The sequence below is a fragment of the Scyliorhinus canicula genome, chromosome 7 (genome assembly GCF_902713615.1).
Source record: "Scyliorhinus canicula chromosome 7, sScyCan1.1, whole genome shotgun sequence".
Classification (NCBI taxonomy): Eukaryota; Metazoa; Chordata; class Chondrichthyes; order Carcharhiniformes; family Scyliorhinidae; genus Scyliorhinus; species Scyliorhinus canicula.
Window position 1 is genome coordinate 196,533,017 of NC_052152.1, and position 27,219 is coordinate 196,560,235.

Genomic DNA, 27,219 nt, shown 5'->3' on the forward strand with positions numbered 1-27,219 from the left:
TCAACATGGGGAAAAAAGAGATATATTCCCAATTGATGCCCGGGGACAGGGGAGGAGTTTGGGGGGGGGGGGGGGGGGGGGGGGGGGGGGGGGGGGGGGGGGGGGGGCTGCCACTTCGGCTGGTAGGGGCGGGTTTTCGTTACGTTGGGATACTATTGGTGCGGAGTTGGGCCCAGCTGCACAAGTTGAATTTGGCGCGGCTGGTGGAGGTAATGACGGTGGAGGTAATGACGGCGGGACTTTAACGGGTGGGATGTGCTGTTGTTGACTGGTCGGGTCCAGACGGTAAAGATGACGGTGTTGCCAGAGTTGTTTTTGTTTGTGTTTCGGAACCTCCCAATCATTGTGCCCAAATCCTTTTTTTTTTAAGGAAGATTAATGGGATGACTTTGAGGTCCATGTGAGCAAGTGAGGTTCACGGGGTTGTTCTTGAAAAGGGATTTACATGGCGGGGTGGGGGGAGGGGGGGGGCTGGAGTATGGAGTGAGGCTTTGCGGAGGGTTAATACATCCTCGTTGTGCAGAAGACTAAGTCTCATCCAGTTTAAAGCGCTGCACAGGGCCCACATGACGGAGTCTAGGTTAAACTATTTCAAAAGGAGGGGGAGTGGGAGTAGGCACCTCGGTGGCAGTGGGTGGGGTGTAAGGCTGTTTTGGCTGTTTGCTGTTGCTGTGGTTGTTTTTTGTTTTTCTTCTTTGATTTGAACAGATTTGGCGCAACTCGGGTGTGATTTAACGGAAATGAAACAGCGTCCTGTGTCGAGCGCGTTTAGCCGGGTGTTTTCCGGCAGCAGCGGGCGAGAATAACCGTGCTATTAAACGGGACTCGGTTACATTTCTGGGCCTTGGTGAGGATTGCCGCTCCCCCCCTCCCAAAGGCCTCACTTAGTCCCATTTCCTGCACAAGTGGGCTCTACTCACCAGTGCAGGAAGAGATCGGGGCAGCATTTGATCTCTGGATGCACACCCCCATCCCCATCCCCCAAATCACTAATAGGGGGGTCATCAGGCCCCTGCACCCCACCTGAAAAGGGCAGGGCACCCCCAGGCCTGATCCCTGGCATGGTCATGATGCCACCTGGGTACCTTGGCACCGCCACGTGTGGCATCAGAATACTCTACAGCATATCTTCAGAAGATTTATGGCTGAGCTTTGGAGGACAAAATGCTGAAGAATCCTAAGAAAATTGTCAATGACAGGAAGCAATCGGATGCCTCCAGTCCGGAGCCTATTCCTTAACATGGCGACTGGATCCTCAAGCCGGGTCTTGATTCGGGAGCACTCCCGGAGGCACTGCAGGTGATGAGTGCGAACATCATCAGAGCTGCAGGTGACAAACTCTGCTTGCTGGCACGGAATGTTAGGGCCCATGAGGCAGAACTAATAAAAGGCTCGATGAAAAGGTGGGAAGAATCCAGAATGTCGTAAATGTAGCTTCTTCAGCTGAGACACCTACAATCCTTAGAAAAACCAGTCGTGTGGTATGTCAGAAATCCTGGAGGAACAGGAAAAGCCAGGCCAGAGAAATGTCCAGAACTGGCTGCCATGTTTTGTTAATACTCCCAGCTTTCGCATCCAGCTTGAGTTGGAAAAAGACACATTGTTTCCTGTCTTTGAGGTCGTGCGCCTCCAGCCTGTAATTATTTAATTTGATAACTTCATGGATCCCAAGAGAGACTGGAGGCAGTGAGGCATGGTGGGACATTCCCAAGAGAGACTGGAGGCAGTGAGGCATGGTGGGACATTCCCAAGAGAGACTGGAGGCAGTGAGGCATGGTGGGACATTCCCAAGAGAGACTGGAGGCAGTGAGGCATGGTGGGACATTCCCAAGAGAGACTGGAGGCAGTGAGGCATGGTGGGACATTCCCAAGAGAGACTGGAGGCAGTGAGGCATGGTGGGACGTTCCCAAGAGAGACTGGAGGCAGTGAGGCACGGTGGGACCTGACTCCATGGACAAGGGTCTCTTTCTTCCAAGATTTCCCAACAACGACACAACAGAAGCACAGCGGCTTCAATGAAGTTAGAAAACACCTCAAGGCTGCTGAAGTTAATTATGCTCTGCTTTATCCTGCGACACTGAGGGTGATATTCGACAATTCCATAAAGACATTCGCTAATCCAGCTAGTGCCTTGGCCATTGTGAACATCGTGGAATGCAATAATCTGGAGTAACATTCTCGCTGAAACTCTCTCTCTGTTATGATGCTTCCTGCCTGATCTTATGTTGTTATTTATCATGTTTACTGGGAGGTATTAAATAAAAATTGAGCACTATACTGAATATTTTATCCTTAAGAATCTCTGGGAATCTCCATTTATCTTGAATGGAAAACACCCTTCATTGTGCCCCTACTAGCTAAGGGTCAGGGGGGTTGGTTTATCTCAGTTGGCTGGACAGCTGGTTTGTGAATACAGAGCAAGGCCAGCAGCGCAGGTTCAATTCTTGTACCGGCTGAGGTTAGTCATGAAAGCTCCACCTTCTCAACCTTGCCCCTTGCCTGAGGTGTGGTGATCCTCAGGTTAAATCACCACCAGTCAGCCCTCCCCCCTCAAAGGGGAAAGCAGCCTATGGGATTATGCTGACTTTACTTTACTCTAGCTGAGGGGTGTGCTGTGTCAATGGCACGCGAGTTGGGCCGCGTGATAGATATCCATCTTTTCTTCTTCTCCGCATCTTTGTGATGGTATAGGTTTTTTGGTATCCTTTCTTTAATCATGACAAAATTGAGTAGCATCATTGCTGGGAGGTGTGAGTGAGTGGTTTACGTCTTCATGGGTGGGGTCAAAATGTGGGGGGGGGGGGGCATGTGGCTTCCATTTTCGTTCAAGTTCATCTTTTCTCCCCTTCTGTCTCCCGAGTGTAATGACAGGATGGCCGTAGGGTTAGCACTACAGGTCCTCACGTGTTGAGCAATGTTCGCCGAGAACTAATGTCACTGTGACTTTTTGTATCGTTTTGCATGTTGCGTGTAAAGAATTGCGTGTAAAGAATTGGATCCTACAATGGTCCAGACAGGCCCCGAATCAGAGAAAAAGACGTTATATGGAGTCTATGGTGTCTCTGTTACGACTGGAGATGGGAGAAGGTATGTCTTGGTGCACAGCCGAATGTGATGCGAAAATCTGGCTGCTTGAGCAATTGCGGTAGATAACTTTAAATTGTGCTCCTTGAACGTGCAGGATCCTATTAAAAGAAGATTATGAGCGGGATTCTCCGTAGCCCGACGCGGAAATCGAGAACAGCAATCGGGCGGAGAACGGCTCCCGACTTGAAATCGGGCCAGGTGCCCGTTTGCGATTCTCCGCCTCTTCCAAGTCGGCGTCATTGGGACGCGCGCCGCGTTCAGTCGCATTGCCACTGGCCCGTCCTCAGCCAGCCCACCCGCGATGCTCCGCCTCTGATGGCTTAGGTTCCCGACGGGGTGGGCCGGGCGTGGCGGCTGCCCACAGTGTCCAGCACCACCGCACTCAGCCGAGGTCCTGCTGCTGGCCGGGGGTGTGGGGCTGGGGGTAGTGGCGGGTGGTGGCCAGGAGAGGGTGTGTGGGGCGGGGATGGGCAGGTACACGGTACAGCACGGCCGGCACCATGTTTTCCGGCACGCCCAGTGTGAGTGTAGGTGTGCGCGGCTGCAGCTTGTCAGCCCTGCGCATCAGCAGCCTGGGACCCGGCGATTCTCCAGCAGTTTTTCGGGCGTTCCGCAGGTGGTCCATGCAGCGTCGGTGCAATTCCGGTACCGGAATTGGTGAGGGTTTCGCGCCGATTTTCCTGTCATGGAACACCGCGGATTCTCCGTTAGCGTCGGCACTTAGCCTCAGAAACGGCGATGGCTTTGCCTTTCCTCAAATAAAGATGAAGTTGACATAGCTCTGTTGCAGGAAATGCATTTAGATAACAAGGAACAAAGTTGAGGCAGGTGCTTTTTGTCTCGTTCTCGACCAGTAGTTGGGGCATAGCAGTAAGGGTCAGTAAGAAATGTCCCTTTTAAGGTAGAGAACTGTGTGAAGGTGAAGGGGAAGGGGGGGGGGGGGTTACACGTGATTGTTAAGGGACTTTTATGTGGAGTATCGGTCTCGATAATGAATGTGTGCCATCCGCCAAATTATTTCCCTCGGTTTGATACTAAAGTCTTCATGGACTTTGCTGATTTGGCATTGGCTAATAGTGGGAACTTCATTGTTGCCTTAGTCCCTTGGCAAATAAACTCACAGCAACCAGAAATTCCCCTACCCACCAGGCGTCGGTTTGAGAGGTGGGGGGGGGGGGGGGGGGGTATTTGGTTATGTGGCAAACTTTATCAGACTTTATCGGGCAGCAGGGTAGCATGGTGGTTAGCATAAATGCTTCACAGCTCCAGGGTCCCAGGATTCCCGGCTGGGTCACTGTCTGTGTGGAGTCTGCACGTCCTCCCCCTGTGTGCGTGGGTTTCCTCCGGGTGCTCCGGTTTCCTCCCACAGTCCAAAGATGTGCGGGTTAGGTGGATTGGACATGCTAAATTGCCCGTAGTGTCCTAATAAAAGTAAGGTTAGGGGGAGTTGTTGGGTTACGGGTATAGGGTGGATACGTGGGTTTGAGTAGGGTGATCATGGCTCGGCACAACATTGAGGGCCGAAGGGTCTGTTCTGTGCTGTACTGTTCAATGTTCTATGTTCTATGTTCTATGTTCTATGTTCTCAGTCCTAAGATGTGTAGGTTAGGTGGATTGGCCATGATAAATTGCCCTGAGTGTCCAAAAAAGGTTAGGTGGGTAGAATACGGTTACGGGGATAGGGTGGAGGTGTGGGCTTGGGTAGGATGCTCTTTCCAAGGGCCAGTGCAGACTCGATGGGCCGAATGGCCTCCTTCTGCAGTGTAAATTCTATAAAAAAAACAGGCGTTGGATGGGTTTCTCCTTTGAGGCGGAGAAATCTTTTGACCGGGTGGAATGGAATTATTTTTTTTTTTATACGCTGCAGAAATTTGTATTGGGAGGGAAGTATGTTAAATGGATGCAGGTGCTTCATCAAAGTCCTCTGACAGCAGTACTTACAAATAGTTATATGCCCGAGTGTTTTGGCCTCCAGCGAGGGACTAGACAGGTCATTGTTTGCAATAACTGCAAGAGCCTCTGGGGGAGGTAATTAGTCAGGATTGTTTGACTTTTAGGGCACACGTGGAGGGAAGCAGCACAAGATCACACTTCACGCAGATGATGTGCTGCGATGCGGTGGATAGATTGAGTCTTTTTTTGGGTTATAAACTCAACTTTACAAAGTCGGTGGCTCTGCCAGTGGGTGTGGATGGAGAAGGAGACTGAACCACCGCACCCCCCTCTGCTAATCTCACATTTAGGTGGTTCAGTGCAGGGTTTACTTATTTGGGGACAGGGTTTACTTATTTGGGGACAGTGGTTACCCCCTCCTTTAAGCATTTGTATGGGGGAAAACTTCCCCCAATTAATTGTGGCTTGGGGGGTGGGGGGGGTAGTAGTATTGTACTAGTATTGTACTACTCTCTCATCTTTGAGTATAATTGTTAGCGCTACAGAAAGTGAACGTGTTGCCCAGGTTATTGTGTCCTTTGCAGATGCTGCCAATTGTCTGCTGGGGTCCTAAAATAAATTAATAGGATGTTCAGTTCATGTGGATTCGATATCTGGAGAGATAGAGGCGCGTGGGGGCTGGGCGGCGCGTGGGGGCTGGGCGCGTGGGGGCTGGGCGGCGCGTGGGGGCTGGGCGGCGCTGGGGGCTGGCGGCGCGTGGGGGCTGGGGGGCGCGTGGGGGCTGGGGGGCGCGTGGGGGCGGGGGCGCGTGGGGGCGCGGGGGGCGTGGGGCGCGTGGGGGCGCGGCGCGTGGGGGGCTGGGGGGCGTGGGGGCTGGGGCGCGTGGGGGCTGGGGGGCGCGTGGGGGCTGGGGGGCGCGTGGGGCTGGGGGGCGTGGGGGCTGGGGGGCGCGTGGGGGCTGGGGCCGTGGGGGCTGGGGGGCGCGTGGGCTGGGGGGCGCGTGGGGGCTGGGGGGCGGTGGGCTGGGGCGCGTGGGGCTGTGGGGGCGCGGGGGCGCGTGGGGCGCGGGGGCGCGTGGGGCTGGGGGGCCGGTGGGGCTGGGGCGCGTGGGGGCTGGGGGCGCGTGGGGCTGGGGGGCGCGTGGGGGCTGGGGGGCGCGTGGGGGCTGGGGGCGCGTGGGGGCTGGGGGGCGCGTGGGGGCTGGGGCGCGTGGGGGCTGGGGGCGCGTGGGGCTGGGGGCGCGTGGGGGCTGGGGGGCGCGTGGGGGCGCGGGGGGCGCGTGGGGGCTGGGGGGGCCGGTGGGGGCTGGGGGGCGCGTGGGGGCTGGGGGGCGCGTGGGGGCTGGGGGCGCTGGGGGCTGGGGGCGCGTGGGGGCTGGGGGGCGCGTGGGGCTGGGGGCGTGGGCTGGGGGCGCGTGGGCTGGGGGGCGCGTGGGGGCTGGGGGCGCGTGGGGGCTGGGGGCGCGTGGGGCTGGGGGGCGCGTGGGGGCTGGGGGGCGCGTGGGGGTGGGGGCGCGTGGGGGCTGGGGGGCGCTGGGGGCTGGGGGGCGCGTGGGGGCTGGGGGGCGCGTGGGGGCTGGTGGGCGCGTGGGGGCTGGGGGCGCGTGGGGGCTGGGGGGCGCGTGGGGCTGGGGGGCGCGTGGGGGCTGGGGGGCGCGTGGGGGCTGGGGGGCGCGTGGGGGCTGGGGGCGCGTGGGGGCTGGGGGGCGCGTGGGGGCTGGGGGGCGCGTGGGGGCTGGGGGGCGCGTGGGGGCTGGGGGGCGCGTGGGGGCTGGGGGGCGCGTGGGGGCTGGGGGGCGCGTGGGGGCTGGGGGGCGCGTGGGGGCTGGGGGGCGCGTGGGGGCTGGGGGGCGCGTGGGGGCTGGGGGGCGCGTGGGGGCTGGGGGGCGCGTGGGGGCTGGGGGGCGCGTGGGGGCTGCGTGGGGGCTGGGAGGCGCGTGGGGGCTGGGGGGCGCGTGGGGGCTGCGTGGGGCGTGTTCAGTGGTGCTTCCTTGTCATCTTTGTCAGCAGCTGCGCCAACAATTTGACTTTCCTCAATAAAATATCTGCAACTTAAGAGACTGTATCCTCAATGGAACTACGCATCGATGGTTTATTCTCCCCAATGGAAACAAAATGGTGGGGCGCCATTCTCCCAGCGCCGCGCCAGGCCGGAGAATCGGCGCAACCGCGCCACACCGCCCCGACACCGGCGCGCGAGGTGCGGAGAATTGGCGGCATTTGTGCCGGTGCGTTTGGCACAGCGCCGGTCACAGTCCGCTGTCCGTGGCGTGGCCGCCGATTTTCCAGCCCGGATGGGCCGAGTGGCCACGCGGAAACGGTAGAGTCCCGCCGGCACCGGTCACCCCTGGTCACTGCCAGCGGGCGGTCTGTGGTACGGGGGGGGGGGGGGGGGGGGGGGGGGGGGGGGGGGCCTCCGATGGGGTCTGGCCTGCGATCGGGGCTCACTGGTCGGCGGGCCGGCCTCTCCTCCCCGGGCCTACTTTGTTGCGCTTCCGGCCCCAGAACCCCCGCGCCATGTTGCGTCGGGGCTGGAGCGTTCCATGAGCCTACTGCGCATGCGTGGGTTGGCACCGCCCCAGTCCATGCCAGGATATATCTGGCCCCACTATGGGGGACAGAATCGCTACTGCCCGTGCCCATTTCAGGCCGTCGTGAAACGCGATGGCTTTCACGATGGTGCGGTCACTTAGTCCCGCGATCAGTGAATCGCGCCCATGATTTCTGCAGAACCTAAACAGTTCATTAGCAAGTCTTACGACGCTGTGTCTAGATCCTGTGTGTGAACGAGCATATTAGGAACACGGTGGTCTTGGGGAAAAGACTCGGCAGTCATTGACGAGGGGACCTGGGGAATATGCTAATAAAATTTCAGTCTGTAATCGAACGAAGGAGACTCAGGTCAAAATATTCCTCTGGCCGTATATCACACCAAGCTTGAGGCACAGGTTTGACCCTGCTACATCCTCAATGTGCCTCAGTGCCGGGCAGTCGAAGGTGGCTACCTCCACAATGGGGGCGATTCTCTTGCCACATTGCGCTCAAGCGAGAGAACAACGCGGCTGGAGAATCCCGGGAGAGCCTCCAGCGAGCCTCCCAACAGCCTCTGCGCCTCGTGGGAAACAAAGTCACACGAGACGTTGGAGTTGCCTCAAATGGGCGGGACTTACGGCCTCCCCAGGGAGGTTGCAGCCAGGCATTGACCGGTGCTGGTCCACAAAAACGTGGACCAGGCGGAACGGCACCTTGGGGTGGGGGGGGGGGATCTCCCGGCCCATCGGAGACCCCAGGGTCGTCATGGTCAGTGCAGGGTGGCCCCCTGGCACTCCTCCTACCACGCTGGCACCTTTGCACTGCCACCCTGGCACAGCCAAGATGCCCAGATGGCACTACCAAGCTGCCAAGAGCACTGCCTGGGTGTCAGTGTGGCAGTGTAAGGGTGCCCGAGCAGCAGGGTGGCACTTCCAAGGGCCATGCCCATGAAACAAGGGCCATACCCATGAAACAAGAGTGGAGGGGGCGGGGTGGTTTGAAGGGCAGGGGAGTGCAGGGCAGGTAAGTAGGGGCCTCTGGGAGGTTGGAGGGTTCATGGGTGAGGTCCTAGAAGGGACGGGGTGCTGTGGGGGGGGGGGGGGGACCCACACTGGAGGGTGTGGGATAGTGTCCATGGGTGTGTGTCCGCACTGGAGGGTGTGGGGTAGTGTCCATGGGTGTGGGTGGTGGGGGGGGGAAAAAGTGTGACATTGCTCATGGGTGGTGGGGGTGTGAGGCACCCACGAGCTCACTTCGAGATCGGGGCACCCTTTCAAAATGGTGGCCCGATCTCGGAATTGAGCTCCCCAGTGCTGAAGAAAAATTCTAAGTGTGGGTTAAACCGGTGAGAAACTCCCCAGGCCCCAAAAGAATGACTAAGTGTCATTGAATAGCGGTGGGGAACTCGCCGGCAGAGCTGGCGGGAAACTCCCTGAAAAACCCACCACCAATTAACTTTTTGGGAGAATGTGTGTTTGGTCCTGTGTCAAAATTCAATCCTACACGTCTGGCTTACTGAGAGAGCTCGAGAACAGCCTTAGAATGCGATCCTTTATCCCCAACTCTGGGGCTCCCAGATAGGAGAATGATTGACGTTGATGAACTGGATAATATCCTAACATTTGCAACATGGAAAAACATCCTTTGCTCCTGGATTAACGACAAGTATCCTTCGATTCAGAATTGGCAGAAAATTATTGTGGCATGTATCCTGGTGGAATTCCTGACTTCCGTAATCAATTCATTCCGAAAAGTCTGGGACCCGTACCTCAAATGTAGAGGCTCCACTCGGTTTCAATTGCTCCCACAAGGCTCTCCACAAGTCACGTCGCACCATCTTGATTTAGTTAGACGGAAAGGTGTGCACCATTTTACAACGTTTACATGGCTCTTCCCTCCTTTTCTCCAGTTTATCCGTTGACCAGTTGGAGGCACAAGGTTAAGATCAATGTTTTGGGGGTTCTCCTGTCTTTTTCTGTACCCGCGTGTGCAAAGGCAATTATTGCGTACTGCACCAGTTTTGAAAGTTTGCATTATTTGTATTAGCGATAAAACTAGGAAAAATATATGTTTTTAAAAAAGTGAATTAGTGAAATGCATCGTACAAATTTAGTAAGGGGGGGGGGGGGGGTCAGGCACTTTCAATCATGCCCCGCAAGCTATAACCTAAAATTAAACATGGAATATCTGCACAGGGTGTTTAATGTGAAACAAAACAGAATCCACCACAATAAGTTTGGAGACATGTTGAATTAGAATGTTTTGTTGAAGATTCCCATTCTCTTGAATATGGGTGAGATTTCAAGCCTTGAAACAGAAGGATGTCAAAAACAACACTTGTATTCTACGGAGCCTTTAATGTGACAAATCATCGGAAGACACATCTCCGGAGTATTATCAAACCAAATTCAACACCAATTCACAGAAGGTTAAAGAGGACGATTTTAAGCATCATCTTAAAATGAGGAAATAAGGGGAGCGAGATGGAGAGGTGCAAGGTCAGAGGTTAGGGCCTCAGCAGCTGACGGCATGGCCACTAAGAGTGGAGCAATTAAAAATGGGGGATGCTCAAGAGGCCAAAATCAGATGCAGTGCAGATATCGGAGAGTTGTGGGCCTGGAAGATATTGCAAAAGGTAGGGAGGGCGGGGCAAGGCCTGAAGTGGATTCGAAAACAAGGGCGAGAATAGTAACGACAGAGGCGCTGATTGGCCTGGGATCACTGAGCGGAGATGGTGGCTGAACAAGACTTTGTGCAAATAAGGTCACAGGGTGCAGGGTTTTGGATGATTCCAAGTTTGCAATGGGTAGACTGTGAGGAGTGTGGCCAAGAATCCATTGGAATAGTCCAGTCCAGAACTAACAAAGTGATGGATGTGGAATTAGCAACAGAAGAGTTGGAAACGGGCGAAGTTATAGAGGAATAAATCCTTTTAAGGGTTGCAATTAGAAAAAAATCAAAGGGCTTATAATCATCGGCAGAATCCAGAGTAGTGATTAAAATATTAAATATCTCTTAATCATTTGTTTTGGGATGTGAGCGTCGCTGGTTAGGCCAGCATTTGCTGCTTATCCGTCATTGCCCTCGAGAGGGATGTGAGGGTCGCTGGTTAGGCCTGCATTTGCTGCTTATCCGTCATTGCCCTCGAGAGGGATGTGAGGGTCGCTGGTTAGGCCAGCGTTTGCTGCTTATCCTTCATTGCCCTTGAGAAGGTGGCGGTGGGCCAACTTCTTGAACTGCGACGTCCATGTGGTGTAGTTACACACACCCACGATGACGTTGGCGAGGAAGTTCCAGGATTTTGACCCAGCAACAGCGAACATAGTTCCAAGTGGATGGTGTGTGGCTTGGAGGAGAACGTGCAGGTGACGGTGGTCCCATGCATCTACTGCCCTCGTCTTTCTAGGTGGTAGAGACCACGGGTTTGGAAGGTGCTGTCAAAGGAGCCTTGGTGAGTTACTGCAGTGCATCCTGTATATAGTACACACCGTGCGTTGATGGTGAAGGGAGTGGTTGTATATGGTGGTGGATGCCGGGGGGGGGGCGGGGGGGGGGGGGGGGTTGTGCTGGCCAAAGCCAGCGGCTTGCTCTATCCTGGAGCAGAAATATCAGCATAAACCCATTGATCCAAATTGCTTATTTGTGTTGTGAATACTTTGGGCTGGATCGTCCGAGCCTCCGCTCCGAAATCCGATACACGCCACTCTCGCAAGTGGCACTGGTAGGGGGCCACTGACAGAGCCCCCCCACGATCCTCCAAGGAAAACTGGCCAAGCTCCCCATGGCGTGGTTCTAACCATCTATTGGCCGTCAGGGACGGCTGGTGGCAGCTGCGGACTGGTGGGGGTTGGGGTAGCGATCACCGGGCGGGGGAGGGGGGGGGGGGTCTCATGGACGGCCAGGGGAGCGATCAGGCGTCACGGACCTGCGGGATCTCTGGGGGGGGGGAAGAGAAAAAGAGAAGAGAGCCTACATTTCTGGTGCTGCTCCGCGGTCAGAGTCCGCCATGTCTCACGGGGTGACCAGAAGTGCGGGGCCCTGTATCAGCAGCCAGAGCTGCAAGAAGCACTCCAGGGCCCTGCCAGCCCTCTGCAGGTAGGAGAACACCTCTTGACTTGCTTAAGGAAAGGAGAGTGATTCACCAGGGGTTTTACACTGGCATGTGGACATAGCCCCATTATTGGAGAATCCCGCCCCTTGTATCATGGAGCAATGAGGGAAATATTGGTCAACCGGGCATATGTACTAGGAGAAACCGCAAGCAGGAAGGAATAGGCGGGGAACAAGCTAACAAATTAAATCTGAGCGTCTTCAATTTTTCAAACACAGCAGAGCCACTAAATTATAGATCTCAATCTAAACCGCAAGAGGCATAACCACAGTATTGGAGATTCTTCACACCATTTATTCATCAAAAAAGATCAGAATTTTATAGTCAGCTTGCTTTATTAATTGTTGAATTTTTGACTTTTAATCCTCAGGTTTTACAAATTCAGAAATTTTCTTTGGCATTCCATTATCAACGAACACAATAACACGTGGGAGAAAACTCTGAAAAGACCCAGGCATCAATTAGGTGAACTTAGCAATAAATTCAATGCAGAATTGACCCATTTTGGTCGCAAAATTAGGAAGGCAGATTATTCTTTGGCTGGGTGTAAATTGAGAGAGGTGGTTACTCAGCAAGACCTTGGTGTCCTCGTGCATCAGTCGCTGAAAGTAAGCACACAGGTACAGCAGGCAGTAAAGAAGGCAAATGGCGTGTTGGACTTCATAGCAAGAAGATTTAAGTATAGGAATAAGGACCTTTTACTGCAATTGTATCGGGTGTTAAGTGAGGCCACACCTGGAGTTTTAGGTCCAGTTTCAGTGTCCTTATCTGAGGAAGGATGTTCTTGTTCTGGAGGTAGTGCAGCATATGGTTTACTAAGCGGATTCCTAGGATGGCGGGACTGTCATAAGAGGAGAGACTAAGTCCGTTGGGATTAGATTAATTGGAGTTTAGAAGAGTCAGAGGGGATCTCATCGAAACTTGATTAGACAGGGTAGATTCAGAAAGAATGTTCCCAATGGTGGGGGAGTCCAGAACTAGGGGGTCATAGATTGGGGATAAGGAATAAAAAGTTTAGGATGGAGGTGAGGAGAAATTTCTTCACCCAGAGTGTTGAATCTGTGGAATTCAGTACCACAGAAAGTAGTTGAGGGCAAAACGTTGTGTGATTTCAAGGAATTAGTTATAGCTCTTGGAGCTAAAGGGATCAAGGGATAGGAGGTTGGGGGGGGGGGGGGGGGGGGGGGGGGGGGGAGGAGGACTGGATGGGGGGGGGGGGGGGGAAGAATGGATCAGTATATTGAATTTGATGATCAGCCATGATCATAATGAATGGTGGAGCAGGTTTGAAGGGCCGAATGGATTCTATTCTCTACCCATGACCCCCAATAGATACATTCTGAACCTTGCTACACAGTGTACAAAAAGGCTCATTCAGTTATTTAAGAGGGGGAAAACAGAATTGCTGCTCCCTCAACCACACCCCCTTGCCCTCTCACCTGCTTCCTTATCTTACCCATTGTTGATTTCCTCGCTGGCATCCTCCTCCAGTCTGCTGAGATTGGTACTGCTGGCAGCATAGACGGACATGCTCGGGTGCTCAATGAGCAGGTTCTCCAAGGGGCTGCTCTCAACCTGGACTTCATCCTGGCCTTCTGCAGTAAAACAGGGGGGAGGGGTGACAAACCAACTCTCTTCCAAAGTGCAGGGTAAAGACTGTGGAGGACCAGAGCTGCTTCCACAGTGACAGAGAGACTCAAGTGAAGAGGAGGCCGACGGAGAGGACTCATGTGAAAGGCAAGAACTGAGCATGGCGGCGTTTGCCCTCAACTCCACTCCTTCACTTGAGGGGGTAGTGCAATCATCTAAATTTGGGGTGTGTGTGGGTGTAAGGTGCATGCGGCCATCCAGTGACATGAACAGTGGTCGTAACGGTTTGCGTGAGAACGAACAGATAATCAAATCAAAAGAATCACATTGAAAGGGGTAGATGGGAACAGAGGGGGGAAAGGGGGAGAAAACAAAAAACACAACAAAAAAGAGACTGATTAGTCATTTTCTCAGAATGACAGGTCTAGTCCAGCATTTTTCAAAAGTTTACACGTTGGTCCTCCTTAAGAGCAAGTCGCTGAAGGGCAATTTCCTCCAAAGAGCAATTTTCCATTTGTAACAACATAGGGTTTCTGCACAGCCTTCGCGAGAAGGCGCAACCCTCATTCCTTAGTGCAGAGCAAGGATATCCTGGGAGGAGTGAGAATGGGATACAATGCCGTGATCCCGCTCTCTCACCAGAGAAACTGAACTGAGCCGAGAATGGGGTCAAACTCAACCACAACAAAAAAAAAGCAAAATTAACCTGGATGTGCATGCGTTACCTGGGAAAAGTTTCAATTCCCCCAGTTCCAGTAAATCTCACTAAAGAATCTAAAACACCATTAGAGCAAAAGCTAAAACGTTAACTCTCCTTCACAAAGTTGTACATTTAAAATTTATGAACTATTTAGTCCAATAGCATCCCCTTTCCAAATTAATACAAAATTCCAAATCAAAAGGTGCTAATAAGGTTCTCCTGAATTGTATTCGATGTTCCTCCAGGATTCAGATTCCTCAAAACTACACACTTGAAAGCCATATGTTGCCATGATCGCTGCGTTATTAATTACAGAGAAAAATCAGGCGTAATGCTAAACATCTAACAGCCATTTGATGAAGGAGATAGTGTTAGTTACTCAGTTTAGATTTATTCACAAAGTCAAACATTACAAGTCTAACTCCTTGCCCTATTTCAGTGTCAGTAAGTTATTATGTGATCAATTAATGAATGTCTATTTGTTTATTCTTGCCCCTAAACTTATACAATTAACAGGTTACTCCTTACAATTTCAGAGAATTCAGACAAAGCAGTTACAAAGAATTCATATTAATTTTGCTTATACATTCCAACATAACAATATTACGCTACTTCTCGTGTAAATAGCCATTCAGGAAGCACTCACTCCCCGTGAAGGCTAATGCTTTGGAGAGAATTAATTGTCCTCCCAACCTACACAAAGCAGATTCTCCAACTAATCTGATGCTACTCCATCTGCCGTGATCCATCCATCTGCTGCTATCCATTATCATTCCTGGGGGCACGCACTTGTTTTCAAACCCAAGTGAGGAAACACCTGCTTCTTCCCTTCGCCAGGTTCCTACTACAAAAGGCATAAACAATACCCGAGGAACGGGATCAATATCCGATTCAGACCGTAACGAGACGTTTAAAATCCTGAGGGGACTTGGCAGAATGGATGCTGAGAGGACGTTTCCCCCCCTCGTGCAGGGGTCTAGATCTCAGAGACATTGTTGGAAAATGAAGGGTCCCCCATTGAAGACTGAGCGGAAGAGAATTTATTCCTGTTATTCCATGGAATTCTCCTCCCTCGAGAGCAGTGGAAGCTGTGTCATTGAATATGTTCATGGCTGAGTTAGACAGACTTTTGATTGACAAAGAATCAAGTGTTGGGGCGGGAGAAAAGAGTTACATAGTACACAGAACATGCAGTGCAGAACATACAGTGCAGAAGGAGGCCATTCGGCCCATCAAGTTTGCATCAGCCCACTTCAGCTCTCACTCCCACCCTATCCCAATAACTGCTCCTAAACGTTTTGGTCACTAAGGGAAATTTAGCACGGCCGATCTGGGAGGGCCGAAGGGCCTGTTCCTGTGCTGTAATTTTCTTTGTTCAATCCACCTAACCTGCAGGTCATTGGACTGTGGGAGGAAACCGGAGCAGCCGGAGGAAACCCACGCAGACACGGGGAGAACGTGCAGACTCCGCACAGACAGTGACCCAGCGGGGAATCGAACCTGGGACCCTGGCGCTGTGAAGCCACAGTACTATCCACTTGCGCTACCGTACTGCCCTGAGTTGGAGGAGACAGAGTCAGGAATGTGGAGTTCAAGCCACAAGCGGATCAGCTCTGATCTTATTGAATGGCAGAGCAGGCCCGAGGGCTAGAATCGTGGCGCTGCCAAGTCGTGTTTTTGTGTTCTGCATTTATTGATTTATTGCCCATCCCGAGTTGCCCTCAAGGTGGTGGTGGGCTGCCACCATCAACTACTGCTGCAGTGCCTGTGATGGAGATGCTCCCACATTGCTGTTGGGTTAGGGGTTCCAATATTTGACCCATGCAGGAGAGCGCCAAGCGGGGTGGGACGGCCAGCCCCCGCCACCGGGGCCAATCAGCCAGCCCCCGCCACCCGGGACCGGTCAGTGAGCCCCCGCCAAGGGGGACCGGTCAGCCAGACCCCGCCAAGGGGGACCGGTCAGCCAGCCCCCGCCAAGGGGGACCGGTCAGTGAGCCCCCGCCAAGGGGGACCGGTCAGCCAGCCCCCGCCAAGGGGGACCGGTCAGCCAGACCCCGCCAAGGGGGACCGGTCAGCCAGCCCCCGCCACCCGGGACCGGTCAGTGAGCCCCCGCCAAGGGGGACCGGTCAGTGAGCCCCCGCCAAGGGGGACCGGTCAGTGAGCCCCCGCCAAGGGGGACCAGTCAGCCAGACCCCGCCAAGGGGGACCGGTCAGTGAGCCCCCGCCAAGGGGGACCAGTCAGCCAGACCCCGCCAAGGGGGACCGGTCAGCCAGACCCCGCCAAGCGGGACCGGTCAGCCAGCCCCCGCCACCCGGGACCGGTCAGTGAGCCCCCGCCAAGCGGGACCGGTCAGCCAGCCCCCGCCAAGCGGGACCGGTCAGCCAGCCCCCGGTCAGCCAGCCCCCGCCAAGGGGGACCAGTCAGTGAGCCCCCGCCACCCGGGACCGGTCAGCGAGCCCCCGCCAAGGGGGACCGGTCAGCCAGCCCCCGCCAAGGGGGACCGGTCAGTGAGCCCCCGCCAAGCGGGACCGGTCAGCCAGCCCCCGCCAAGGGGGACCGGTCAGCCAGACCCCGCCAAGCGGGGACCGGTCAGCCAGACCCCAAGGGGGACCGGTCAGTGAGCCCCCGCCAAGGGGGACCGGTCAGTGAGCCCCCGCCAAGGGGGACCGGTCAGCCAGACCCCGCCAAGGGGGACCGGTCAGCCAGACCCCGCCAAGGGGGACCGGTCAGCCAGCCCCCGCCAAGGGGGGCCGGTCAGTGAGCCCCCGCCAAGCGGGACCGGTCAGCCAGCCCCCGCCAAGGGGGACCGGTCAGCCAGACCCCGCCACCCGGGACCGGTCAGCCAGACCCCAAGGGGGACCGGTCAGTGAGCCCCCGCCAAGGGGGGCCGGTCAGCCAGACCCCAAGGGGGACCGGTCAGTGAGCCCCCGCCAAGGGGGACCGGTCAGTGAGCCCCCGCCAAGGGGGACCGGTCAGCCAGCCCCCGGTCAGCCAGCCCCCGCCAAGGGGGACCGGTCAGCCAGACCCCGCCAAGGGGGACCGGTCAGTGAGCCCCCGCCAAGGGGGACCGGTCAGTGAGCCCCCGCCAAGGGGGACCGGTCAGCCAGACCCCGCCAAGGGGGACCGGTCAGCCAGCCCCCGGTCAGCCAGCCCCCGCCAAGGGGGGCCGGTCAGCCAGCCCCCCCCCAAGGGGGGCCGGTCAGCCAGCCCCCGCCACCCGGGGACCGGTCAGCCAGCCCCGCCAAGGGGGACCGGTCAGTGAGCCCCCGCCAAGGGGGGCCGGTCAGCCAGCCCTCAACGTTGGGAAGTGGGGGAGAAATAAAATTGTTAAAATTATGCAATCACTGTAACATTCTGCACCACTGTTGATGTTATCTCAACTCCCTCAAACTAGTGTTAATATCAGAAATCTTTTATCCAAAACCTAAAATTTGTCGCAGTCTCTACACAACACTGAAACCTGGAACTGGACAGAGGGGATCTGTGGACAAAATACAAATCACACAGATCCTGTAGCTGCCCCATGAACTGAGCGGCTTGCTCGGCCATTCCAGAGGGCAGTTGAGAGTCACAACCACATTCCTGTGGGTCTGGAGTCACATGTAGGCCAGGGCACAAGTACAACAGCTTTGTTATCTTCATTTACAAATAGCCTCAGAGAGAGGAGGCTATGGAGGGAGGAGAGGGAGGGATTTAAATAAATAATCTCCATGGAAAGACACGAAAAGTCTCCCGGATAAAGCTCCGAGTTCATTTCTCCTTGGCACGTATTCCGCTTCACATAAAAACCTAACCAGCTCTTAATCCTATTCCTATGCACAGCAGGTGTGATCTTGAGGTACCACAGGTTAAAGCTCGAACGGCAGAGCAGACTCAATGGGCCAAATGGCATAATTCCGCTCCTACATGTTGTGGTCTTATGGAAAGGTTCCACATCCTTTACTTCCAAAGGTCAAGGTAGGGAGTAATTTCACCTGTAAAAGAGCTAATGAGTTGATACTCATTGACTTCAGGAAGCAATGAACTGTACACATTGCTGTCTGCATCAACGGGACCGAGGTGGAGATGGTCGGCAGCCTCAAATTCTTAGGGGTGCACATCACCAGCAATCTGTCCTGGTTCACCCATGTCAACGCTACGACTAAGAAAGTACAACAGCATCTATTCTTTCTCAGGAAACAAAGGAAATTCGGCATGTCCACATTGACTCTTACCAATTTTTACAGGTGCACCATGGAATGCATCCTATCTGGCTGCATCACAGCCTGGTATGGCAACTGCTCGGCCCAAGACCGTCAGAAACTACAGAGAGTCAGGAGCACAACCCAGTCCATCACACGAACCCGTCTCCCATCCATTGACTGGAACTCGCTGCCGGAGGAGGTGGTGGAAGCAGGGACAATAGTGACGTCTAAGGGGCATCTTGACAAATACATAAATAGGGGTGGGAAGAGGGATACGGACCGCAGAAGTTTAGCGGGCAGCATGGTAGGCGCAGGCTTGGAGGGCCGAAGGGCCTGTTCCTGTGCTGTACTTTTCTTTGTCTCTATCTGCACTTCCTGCTGCCTTGGGACAGCAGGCAGCTTAATGAAAGACCCCTTCCACCCGGGTTACTCATTCTTCCAAACCGGGCAGGAGATACAAAAGTCTGAGAACACGCACAAAACAGATTCAAAAACAGCTTTTTCCCCGCTGTTACCAGACTCCTGAGCGACCCTCTTATGGACTGACCTGATTAATACTACACTCCTGCACGCTTCACCCGATATCTATGCATTTCCATTGTGTACCTTGTGCTGTCCTATTTTGTATTTTCTTTTCTTTTCATGTGCTAAATGATCTGTTTGAGCTGCTCGCTGAAAAATACTTTTCACTTTTACCTCAGTCCATGTGACAATAAACTAATCCAATCCAATGATAACAAGTGGCTCCACAGGAATACTTGTTGACCTGACACACTTCAATAAAGTTGTGGATAAAGAGGTCCAGCCAAACGTATCAAGAGATGAGGAGTTGAGATAAATTACTGAAAAGCTCAATATTCTCCAAATTGGAGAAGGGAAGTCCCAAGAGTCTCACAACATCCATAACACCCGTTGGAAGAGTCTGTTTTTAACAGGTTACCCGTTGGAATAATATCAGCACCAGACTTCTTTCAAAAGAACAATTTTAAATCTTTGAGGGCTTGCACAGAGTTGTTTGCTGCATGGATGACATATTGACATATGGGTGCATTCAAGTTGAGCATGACACGAAAGTGTGAGCAGTGCTGGGAAAACTACAAGCGGCAGGATTGACACTCAAGAACAAATGCGAGAGGGGTAGGCTGCAGGGAGAGAAGGTGGTGCTGGTGAACGTATATGCCCCGAATTGGGATGATGCTGGCTTCATGAGGCGATTGTTGGGCCGCATCCCGGACCTGGAGGCAGGGGGCCTGATCATGGGGGGAGATTTTAACACAGTGCTGGATCCCACACTGGACCGGTCCAGTTCAAGGACGGGTAGGAGACCGGCGGCGGCCAAAGTGCTGAGAGGATACATGGACCAGATGGGAGGGGTGGATCCCTGGAGGTTTGGGAGACCGAGAGCGCGGGAGTATTCCTTTTTCTCTCACGTCCATAGGGTTTATTCCCAGATAGACTTTTTTTGTCCTGAGCAGGGGATTGATCCCAAGGGTGCAGGATGCCAAGTATTCGGCCATAGCGATTTCGGACCATGCCCCGCACTGGGTTGATCTGGAGATGGGGGAGGCACGGGACCAGCGCCCGCTCTGGCGCCTGGATGTGGGGATGCTGGTGGAGGAGGAGGTGTGTAAGAGGGTTCGAAGAAGCATTGAGGGGTATCTGGATACCAACGATACGGGGGAGGTCTGGGAGGCTCTGAAAGCAGTGATCCGGGGGGAGCTGATCTCCATACGGGCCCACAGAGAAAGGAGGGAGAGGAAGGAGAGGGAGAGGCTGGTGGGAGAGCTTCTGGAGGTGGACAGGAGATATGCGGTGGCACCGGAGGAAGGGTTGCTGGGAGAACGGCGCAGGTTGCAGGCCAATTTTGACTTGTTGACCACCAGAAAGGCGGAGACACAGTGGAGGAGGGCGCAGGGCGCGGTATACGAGTATGGAGAGAAGGCGAGCTGGATGTTGGCGCATCAGCTCCGTAGGCGAGATGCGGCTAGGGAAATTGGGGGAGTGAAGGATGGGGGTGGAAATGTAGTGCAGAAGGGGACAGAAGTAAACGGGGTCGTTAGGGGCTTCTACGAGGGATTGTACCGGTCGGAACCTCCGAGGGGGAGAGAGGGGATGGAGAGCTTCATGAACAGGCTATGTTTCCCAAGGGTTCAAGAGAGGCTGGTAGAGGGGCTGGGGGCGCCGATAGAGTTGGAGGAGCTAGTCAGGGGGATCGGGCAAATGCAGTCAGGTAAGGCCCCGGGGCCGGACGGGTTCCCGGCAGAATTTTACAAAAAATGTGTGGACCTGGTGGGTCCCCTGCTGGTGCGAACTTTCAATGAGGCATGGGAGGGGGGGGCTTTGCCCCCGACTATGTCGCGGGCACTGATCTCTTTGATCCTAAAACGGGATAAGGACCCCTTGCAGTTCGGATCATATAGGCCTATCTCGCTCCTTAACGTAGACGCTAAGTTGCTGGCGAAGATCCTGGCTACCAGGATAGAGGATTGTGTGCCAGAGGTAATTCATGAAGATCAGACAGGATTTGTCAAGGGGCGGCAGCTCAACACGAATGTGCGGAGACTGCTAAATGTAATCATGATGCCGGCCAGTGGAGGGGGAGGCGGAGATAGTGGTGGCGCTGGATGCGGAGAAAGCGTTTGATAGAGTTGAGTGGGGGTACCTGTGGGAGGTGCTGGAGAGGTTTGGATTTGGGGAGGGATTCATCAAATGGGTGAGGCTGCTTTACGCGGCGCCGATGGTGAGTGTAGTTACCAATGGAAGGAGATCGGAGTATTTTAGGCTTTATCGTGGGACCAGGCAGGGGTGTCCCCTGTCCCCCCTGCTCTTTGCACTGGCGATTGAACCACTGGCCATGGCGTTGAGGGAGTCAGGGAAGTGGAGGGGTCTGGTGCGTGGTGGGGAGGAGCACCGGGTATCGCTGTATGCGGACGACCTGCTGTTATATGTGGCGGACCCAGAGGAGGGAATGCCGGGGGTGATGGAGCTGTTAGCGGAATTTGGGGGCTTCTCGGGCTATAAGCTGAACTTAGGAAAGAGCGAGGTATTTGTAGTGCACCCGGGAGATCAGGAGGGGGGAATTGGGAGGCTCCCCTTCAGGAGGGCAGTGAAGAGTTTCAGGTACCTGGGGGTGCAGGTGGCCAGGAGTTGGGGGGCTCTTCATAAGCTTAACTTCACCAGACTAGTGGAACAGATGGAGGAGGAATTTAAAAGGTGGGACAAGGTGCCGCTATCGCTGGCGGGCAGAGTGCAATCCGTCAAAATGACGGTTCTCCCGAGGTTCTTGTTCCTCTTCCAGTGCTTGCCCATCTTTATCCCTAGGGTCTTTTTTAAAAGGGTGACCAGCAGCATCATGGGATTTGTTTGGGTGCATGGCACCCCGAGGGTGAAGAGGGTCTTCTTGGAGCGGAGTAGAGATGGGGGGGGGGGGGGGGGCTGGCGTTGCCCAATCTCTCAGGGTACTACTGGGCGGCCAACGTGTCGATGGTGCGTAAGTGGGTGATGGAGGGGGAGGGGGCAGCATGGAAACGGATGGAGAGAGCGTCCTGTGGAGATACAAGCCTGGGGGCCCTGGTAACAGCGCCGTGGCCGCTCCCTCCCACGAGGTATACCACAAGTCCAGTGGTGGCGGCTACCCTCAAGATTTGGGGGCAGTGGAGGCGACATAGGAGAGAAGTGGGGGGCTCGATGGAGGCTCCGTTAGGGGGAACCATAGGTTCGTCCCGGGGAACATGGATGGGGGATTTCGGGGATGGTATAGAGCGGGCATTAGACAGCTGAGGGACCTGTTTATCGACGGAAGGTTTGCGAGCCTGGGGGAGTTGGAGGAGAAATTTGGGCTCCCGCCGGGAAACATGTTTAGATATCTGCAGGTAAAGGCATTTGCTAGACGGCAGGTGGAGGGATTCCCTGCGCTCCCCACGAGGCGGGTGAGTGACAGGGTGCTCTCGCGGGTCTGGGTCGGAGAGGGGAATTTATCCGATATCTACAAGCTTATGCAGGAGGTGGAAGAGGCGCCAGTAGAGGAGCTGAAAACAAAGTGGGAGGGGGAACTGGAGGAACAGATCGAAGACGGGACATGGGCTGATGCCCTGGAGAGGGTAAATTCTTCCTCCTCGTGTGCGCGGCTTAGCCTCATCCAATTCAAGGTGCTGCATAGGGCCCACATGACTGGGACGAGGATGAGTAGGTTCTTTGGGGGTGAAGATAGGTGTGTCAGGTGCTCGGGGAGTCCAGCGAACCATGCCCATATGTTCTGGGCATGCCCAGCATTGGAGGAGTTCTGGAAGGGGGTGGCGAGGACGGTGTCAAGGGTGGTGGGATCCAGGGTCAAGCCAGGATGGGGACTCGCGATCTTTGGGGTTGGGGTAGAGCCGGGAGTGCAGGAGGTGAAAGAGGCCGGTGTGCTGGCCTTTGCATCCCTAGTAGCCCGGCGAAGGATTTTGCTACAATGGAAGGACGCGAGGCCCCCAAGCGTGGAGACCTGGATCAATGACATGGCAGGTTTCATTAAGCTTGAGAAGGTTAAATTCGCCCTGAGAGGATCGGTGCAAGGGTTCTTTAAACGGTGGCAACCTTTCCTCGACTTTCTGGCTCAACGATAGGGTACTGGGACAGCAGCAGCAGCAACCCGGGGGTGGGGGGGGGGGGGGGGGGACAGGGACGTTGAGTATGTTTGCTTATTTTATTTAAATTTGATTTATCTAATTTTAATTTATGGTTAAGTTCTCTTGTTGGGGGGGGGGGGGGGGGGGAGTGTGATACATTTGATGCTACGGTATGGGGGAATTGTGGGTGTTATGGGGCTGTTAGTTGCATATTACTGCTTGTTGCTATACTTGTTGTTATTATTTTTATATTTTCTGTAAAAAATCCAATAAAAATTATTTTAAAAAAAGAACAAGAGCGAGTTTTCACAGCCAACAATCGGGTTTCTGGGCCACAAAGTTGAGTGCATCAGGAAATAAAGGTCTATCCACTGAAAATGTGTCATACTAGAATTCCCATCACCAGGGCAGCGCGGTGGCACAGTGGTTAGCATTGCTGCCTACGGTGCTGAGGGACCCGGGTTCAAATCCCGGCTCTGGGTCACTGTCCGTGAGGAGTTTGTACATTCTCCCAGTGTCTGCGTGGGTTTCACCCCCACAACCCAAAGATTTACATAGAATTTACAGTGCAGGAGGCCATTCGGCCCATCGAGTCTGCACCGGCTCTTGGAAAGAGCCACCCTACCCCCTACCCAAGGTCAACACCTCCACCCCTATCCCCATAACTCAGTAACCCCACCCAACACTAAGGGCAATTTTGGACACTAAGGGCAATTTATCATGGCCAATCCACCTAACCTGCACATCTTTGGACTGTGGGAGGAAACCGGAGCACCCGGAGGAAACCCATGCACACACGGGGAGGATGTGCAGACTCCGCACAGTAGATGTGCAGGATAGGTGGATTGGCCACGTTAAATTGCCCCTTAATTGGAAAAAATAATTGGGTAATCTAAATTTATTTTTAAAAAAGAATTCCCATCACCAAGAGTTACATAAGTTCATGGGAATGGTGAATTAAGTGGCAACATTTCTAAATAAAAAGAACTAGAGCTCATCAAGACACCACACCAAGACAGTGATTGGTGTTATTGAGGAAGAAGGGCATCAGAAACCATTCCAAAAAATTAAAACATCAAACAGTGATTGATGTTATGAGAGATATCAACACATTACGATCTGGGGTTACCCACAATAGCAGTAGCAGACACATCCTCTGCAGGATTGGGACCGTAGTTTTCCAGGTACCAAAGAGATGGAAAATGCAGATCAATCTATCGCCTCATCGAGGGCTGCCCGGTGGCGCAGTGGTTAGCACTGCTGCCTCACAGCACGATGGTCCAGGTACGATCCCGGCTCTAGGTCACTGTTCGTGTGGAGCTTGCACATTCTCCCCGTGTTTGCGTGGGTTTCACCCCCACAACCCCAAAGGTGTGCAGGTTGGATGGATTGGCCCAAGCTGAAATTGCTCCTTAATTGGAAAAAAAAATCTAATCGCCCCATCGCATTCATTAAAAACAATGTAGCGTAGAGATGCACAGTCATTGATAAGGAAGCATTAGCAGCCATGTTCATGCGTGCAATTTGCCGACTGCATCTTTGGTCTCCACATGATAATAGAAAAAGACCATAAACCTTTAGTCACACTACTGAATCTAAACCAGCGATGCCATCAAGGGTTCAAACTTTTTAAATGATTGATGATGTTTGATATTCATGCGTTATATGTTTAAGGGACGATTTGGAGATGCGGACGTTGGACTGGGATGGGCGCAGTAAGAAGTCTCACAACACCAGGTTAAAGTCCAACAGGTTTGTTTGGAATCACTAGCTTTCGGAGCACAGCTGCTTCATCAGGTGAGTCACCTGAGGAAGGAGCTGTGCTCCGAAAGCTAGTGATTCCAAACAAACCTGTTGGACTTTAACCTGGTGTTGTGAGACTTCTTACTGTGTTTAAGGGCAGCAACGGAGCATAGCAGATGCATGCATTGAATCAAAGAATCTAAAAGAAAATGTGATATTGAATTGTGGACAGGACTAAAGTGTAACAACAGTCCATTCATGACTGGCAACAACACAGAAATGGAGTGAAATAAATAGGCTCAAACAAACATTGGAACAGGAATGTAAGCAGATCACATGAGAGGATGGCCAACATACCATAGTCCCAAATTGAGACTATGTTTTGGGCAGTGACAAGGTGATTGCGGATTACTGGTATATGAAGATAGAATAGTAATCCCCAGAGAATTGAGACTTGAAATCTTACAATGCCTACATGAAGGTCATTTAGACATTAACAATGCAGAGGCAGAGTATGGTGTATGGTTTGGTGGCCAGGTCTCTCAGTCACTCAAAGAGATGATATCCTGACGTTTCACATGCTAGTTTGCAGACATGAATCAAAAGAACGTCTTTTCCTACAAGGGCTCCCTCCAAATTGATTTATTTGAGCTTATAGGGAAAGCATTCATAATAGTGGATGACCATGGAGGTGGACTGCAGCGAAACAGTTACATGGTCACGGATCAGAAGCAGCGATAACGTTACCAAAATATCATTTTCAGAGTCCGTGGGATTTCTTTTTTTTTTTTTTTTTTTTTTTTTTTTTTAAAATAATTTTTATTGAATTTTTCAAAATACAAACATTTTAACCCCCCCTACATTTACATTTAAATTATAACAAACAAAGTCAAACCCCCCTACTTAACAGAAAAAGAAAAAGAATCCCCCCCCCCGCCCTACCCGCAGCATCCCCCCCTCCCCACCCCCCCCCCCCGCCGGCGAACCGACAGTCAGACCAACTTATCATTTCTAGCAGCGTCCTCGGGCAGGCCTTGCCCGTGCCACCGCCGCTACCCGTACTTCCTTCGTCGTTTTCCCCCCCTCCCCACCCCCCCCCCCCTCCCCCCCCTCCCCGCCCTCCCCTCCCCTCCCGGGTTGCTGCTGTCATGGCCTCAGTTTCTATCTCTGATCCAAGAGGTCTAGGAAGGGTTGCCATCGCCTGGAAAACCCCTGCACCGACCCTCTCAGGGCGAATTTGATCCTTTCCAATTGGATGAAGTTTGCCATGTCGTTTAACCAGGTGTTAACACTCGGAGGCCTTTCGTCCCTCCACTGAATCAGGATCCTCCTCCGAGCCACCAAGGACGCAAAGGCTAATATTCCAGCCTCCCTCGCCTCCTGTACCCCCGGTTCCACCCCAACCCCGAAGATCGCAAGTCCCCATCCTGGCTTGACCCTGGACCCCACCACTCTCGACACCGTCCCTGCCACCCCCTTCCAGAACTCCTCCAGTGCCGGACATGCCCAAAACATATGTGCATGATTCGCAGGGCTTCCCGAACATCTAATACACCTGTCTTCACCCCCGAAAAACCGACTCATCCTTGTCCCCGTCATGTGGGCTCTATGCAGTACCTTAAATTGAATGAGACTTAGTCGCGCACATGACGACGACGAGTTAACCCTCTCCAGGGCGTCTGCCCATGTCCCGTCCTCTATCTGTTCCCCCAGCTCTAACTCCCACTTATCTTTCAGCTCCTCTACTGGTACCTCCTCCAGCTCCTGCATAATCTTATAGATGTCCGAGATCTTCCCCTCCCCGACCCAGACCCCTGATAGCACCCTCTCACTCACCCCCCTGTCGGGGAGCGCGGGGAAACCCCGCTACCTGTCGTCTGGCAAATGCCTTCACTTGGAGGTACCTGAACGTGTTCCCCGGGGGGAGCCCAAATTTCTCCTCCAGCTCTCCCAGGCTCGCAAACCTCCCCTCTATAAACAAGTCCCTCAGTTGTCTAATACCCGCCCTCTGCCAGCTCTGGAATCCCCCTCCTGTGTTTCCCGGCGCAAATCTGTGGTTCCCTCTTAGTGGTGCCCCTATCAGACCTCCCACTTCCCCCCTGTGTCGCCTCCACTGCCCCCAGATCTTGAGGGTGGCCGCCACCACCGGGCTCGTGGTATACCTCGTGGGAGGGAGCGGCCATGGTGCCGTTACCAGTGCCCCTAAGCTTATGTTGCCGCAGGACGCCCTCTCCATGCGCTTCCAGGCTGCCCCCTCCCCTTCCATCATCCACTTTCGTACCATCGATGTATTTGCCGCCCAGTAATATCCGGAAAGGTTGGGTAACGCCAGCCCTCCACTATCCCTACTCCGCTCCAAAAAGACCCTTCTAACTCTCGGGGTACCATGTGCCCACACATACCCCATGATACTACTCGTTACCTTCTTGAAAAAGGCCCTGGGGAGGAAGATGGGCAGACACTGGAACAAAACAAGAACCTCGGGAGGACCGTCATTTTAACTGACTGCACCCTCCCTGCTAGCGACAGCGGCACCATGTCCCACCTCTTAAACTCCTCCTCCATCTGCTCCACCAGTCTGGAAAAGTTCAACTTGTGTAGGGTCCCCCAGTTCTTTGCCACCTGCACCCCCAAATACCTAAAACTTTTAACTGCTCTTTTGAAGGGGAGCCTCCCAATTCCCTCCCCTTGGTCTCCCGGGTGTATTACAAAGACCTCACTTTTCCCCAGATTTAATTTATATCCCGAAAAATCCCCGAACTCCGCTAGT

The 27,219-nt window shown here is 53.9% G+C and overlaps 1 protein-coding gene across 4 annotated transcripts in view; it reads right to left on the reverse strand.

The window, feature by feature from the left end:
- The window catches only part of LOC119969673 (tumor protein p53-inducible nuclear protein 2), a 69,526-nt gene that overhangs the window by 3,262 nt on the left and 39,045 nt on the right, over positions 1-27,219 (reverse strand). For 3 of the 4 annotated variants that reach the window (XM_038803621.1, XM_038803622.1, XM_038803620.1), the window contains exon 3: positions 13,080-13,428. In XM_038803621.1, coding sequence (XP_038659549.1) covers positions 13,080-13,428 — 349 coding nt within the window. The remainder of the gene's footprint in view (positions 1-13,079; positions 13,429-27,219) is intronic. The other variant, XM_038803623.1, reaches the window with a different exon arrangement.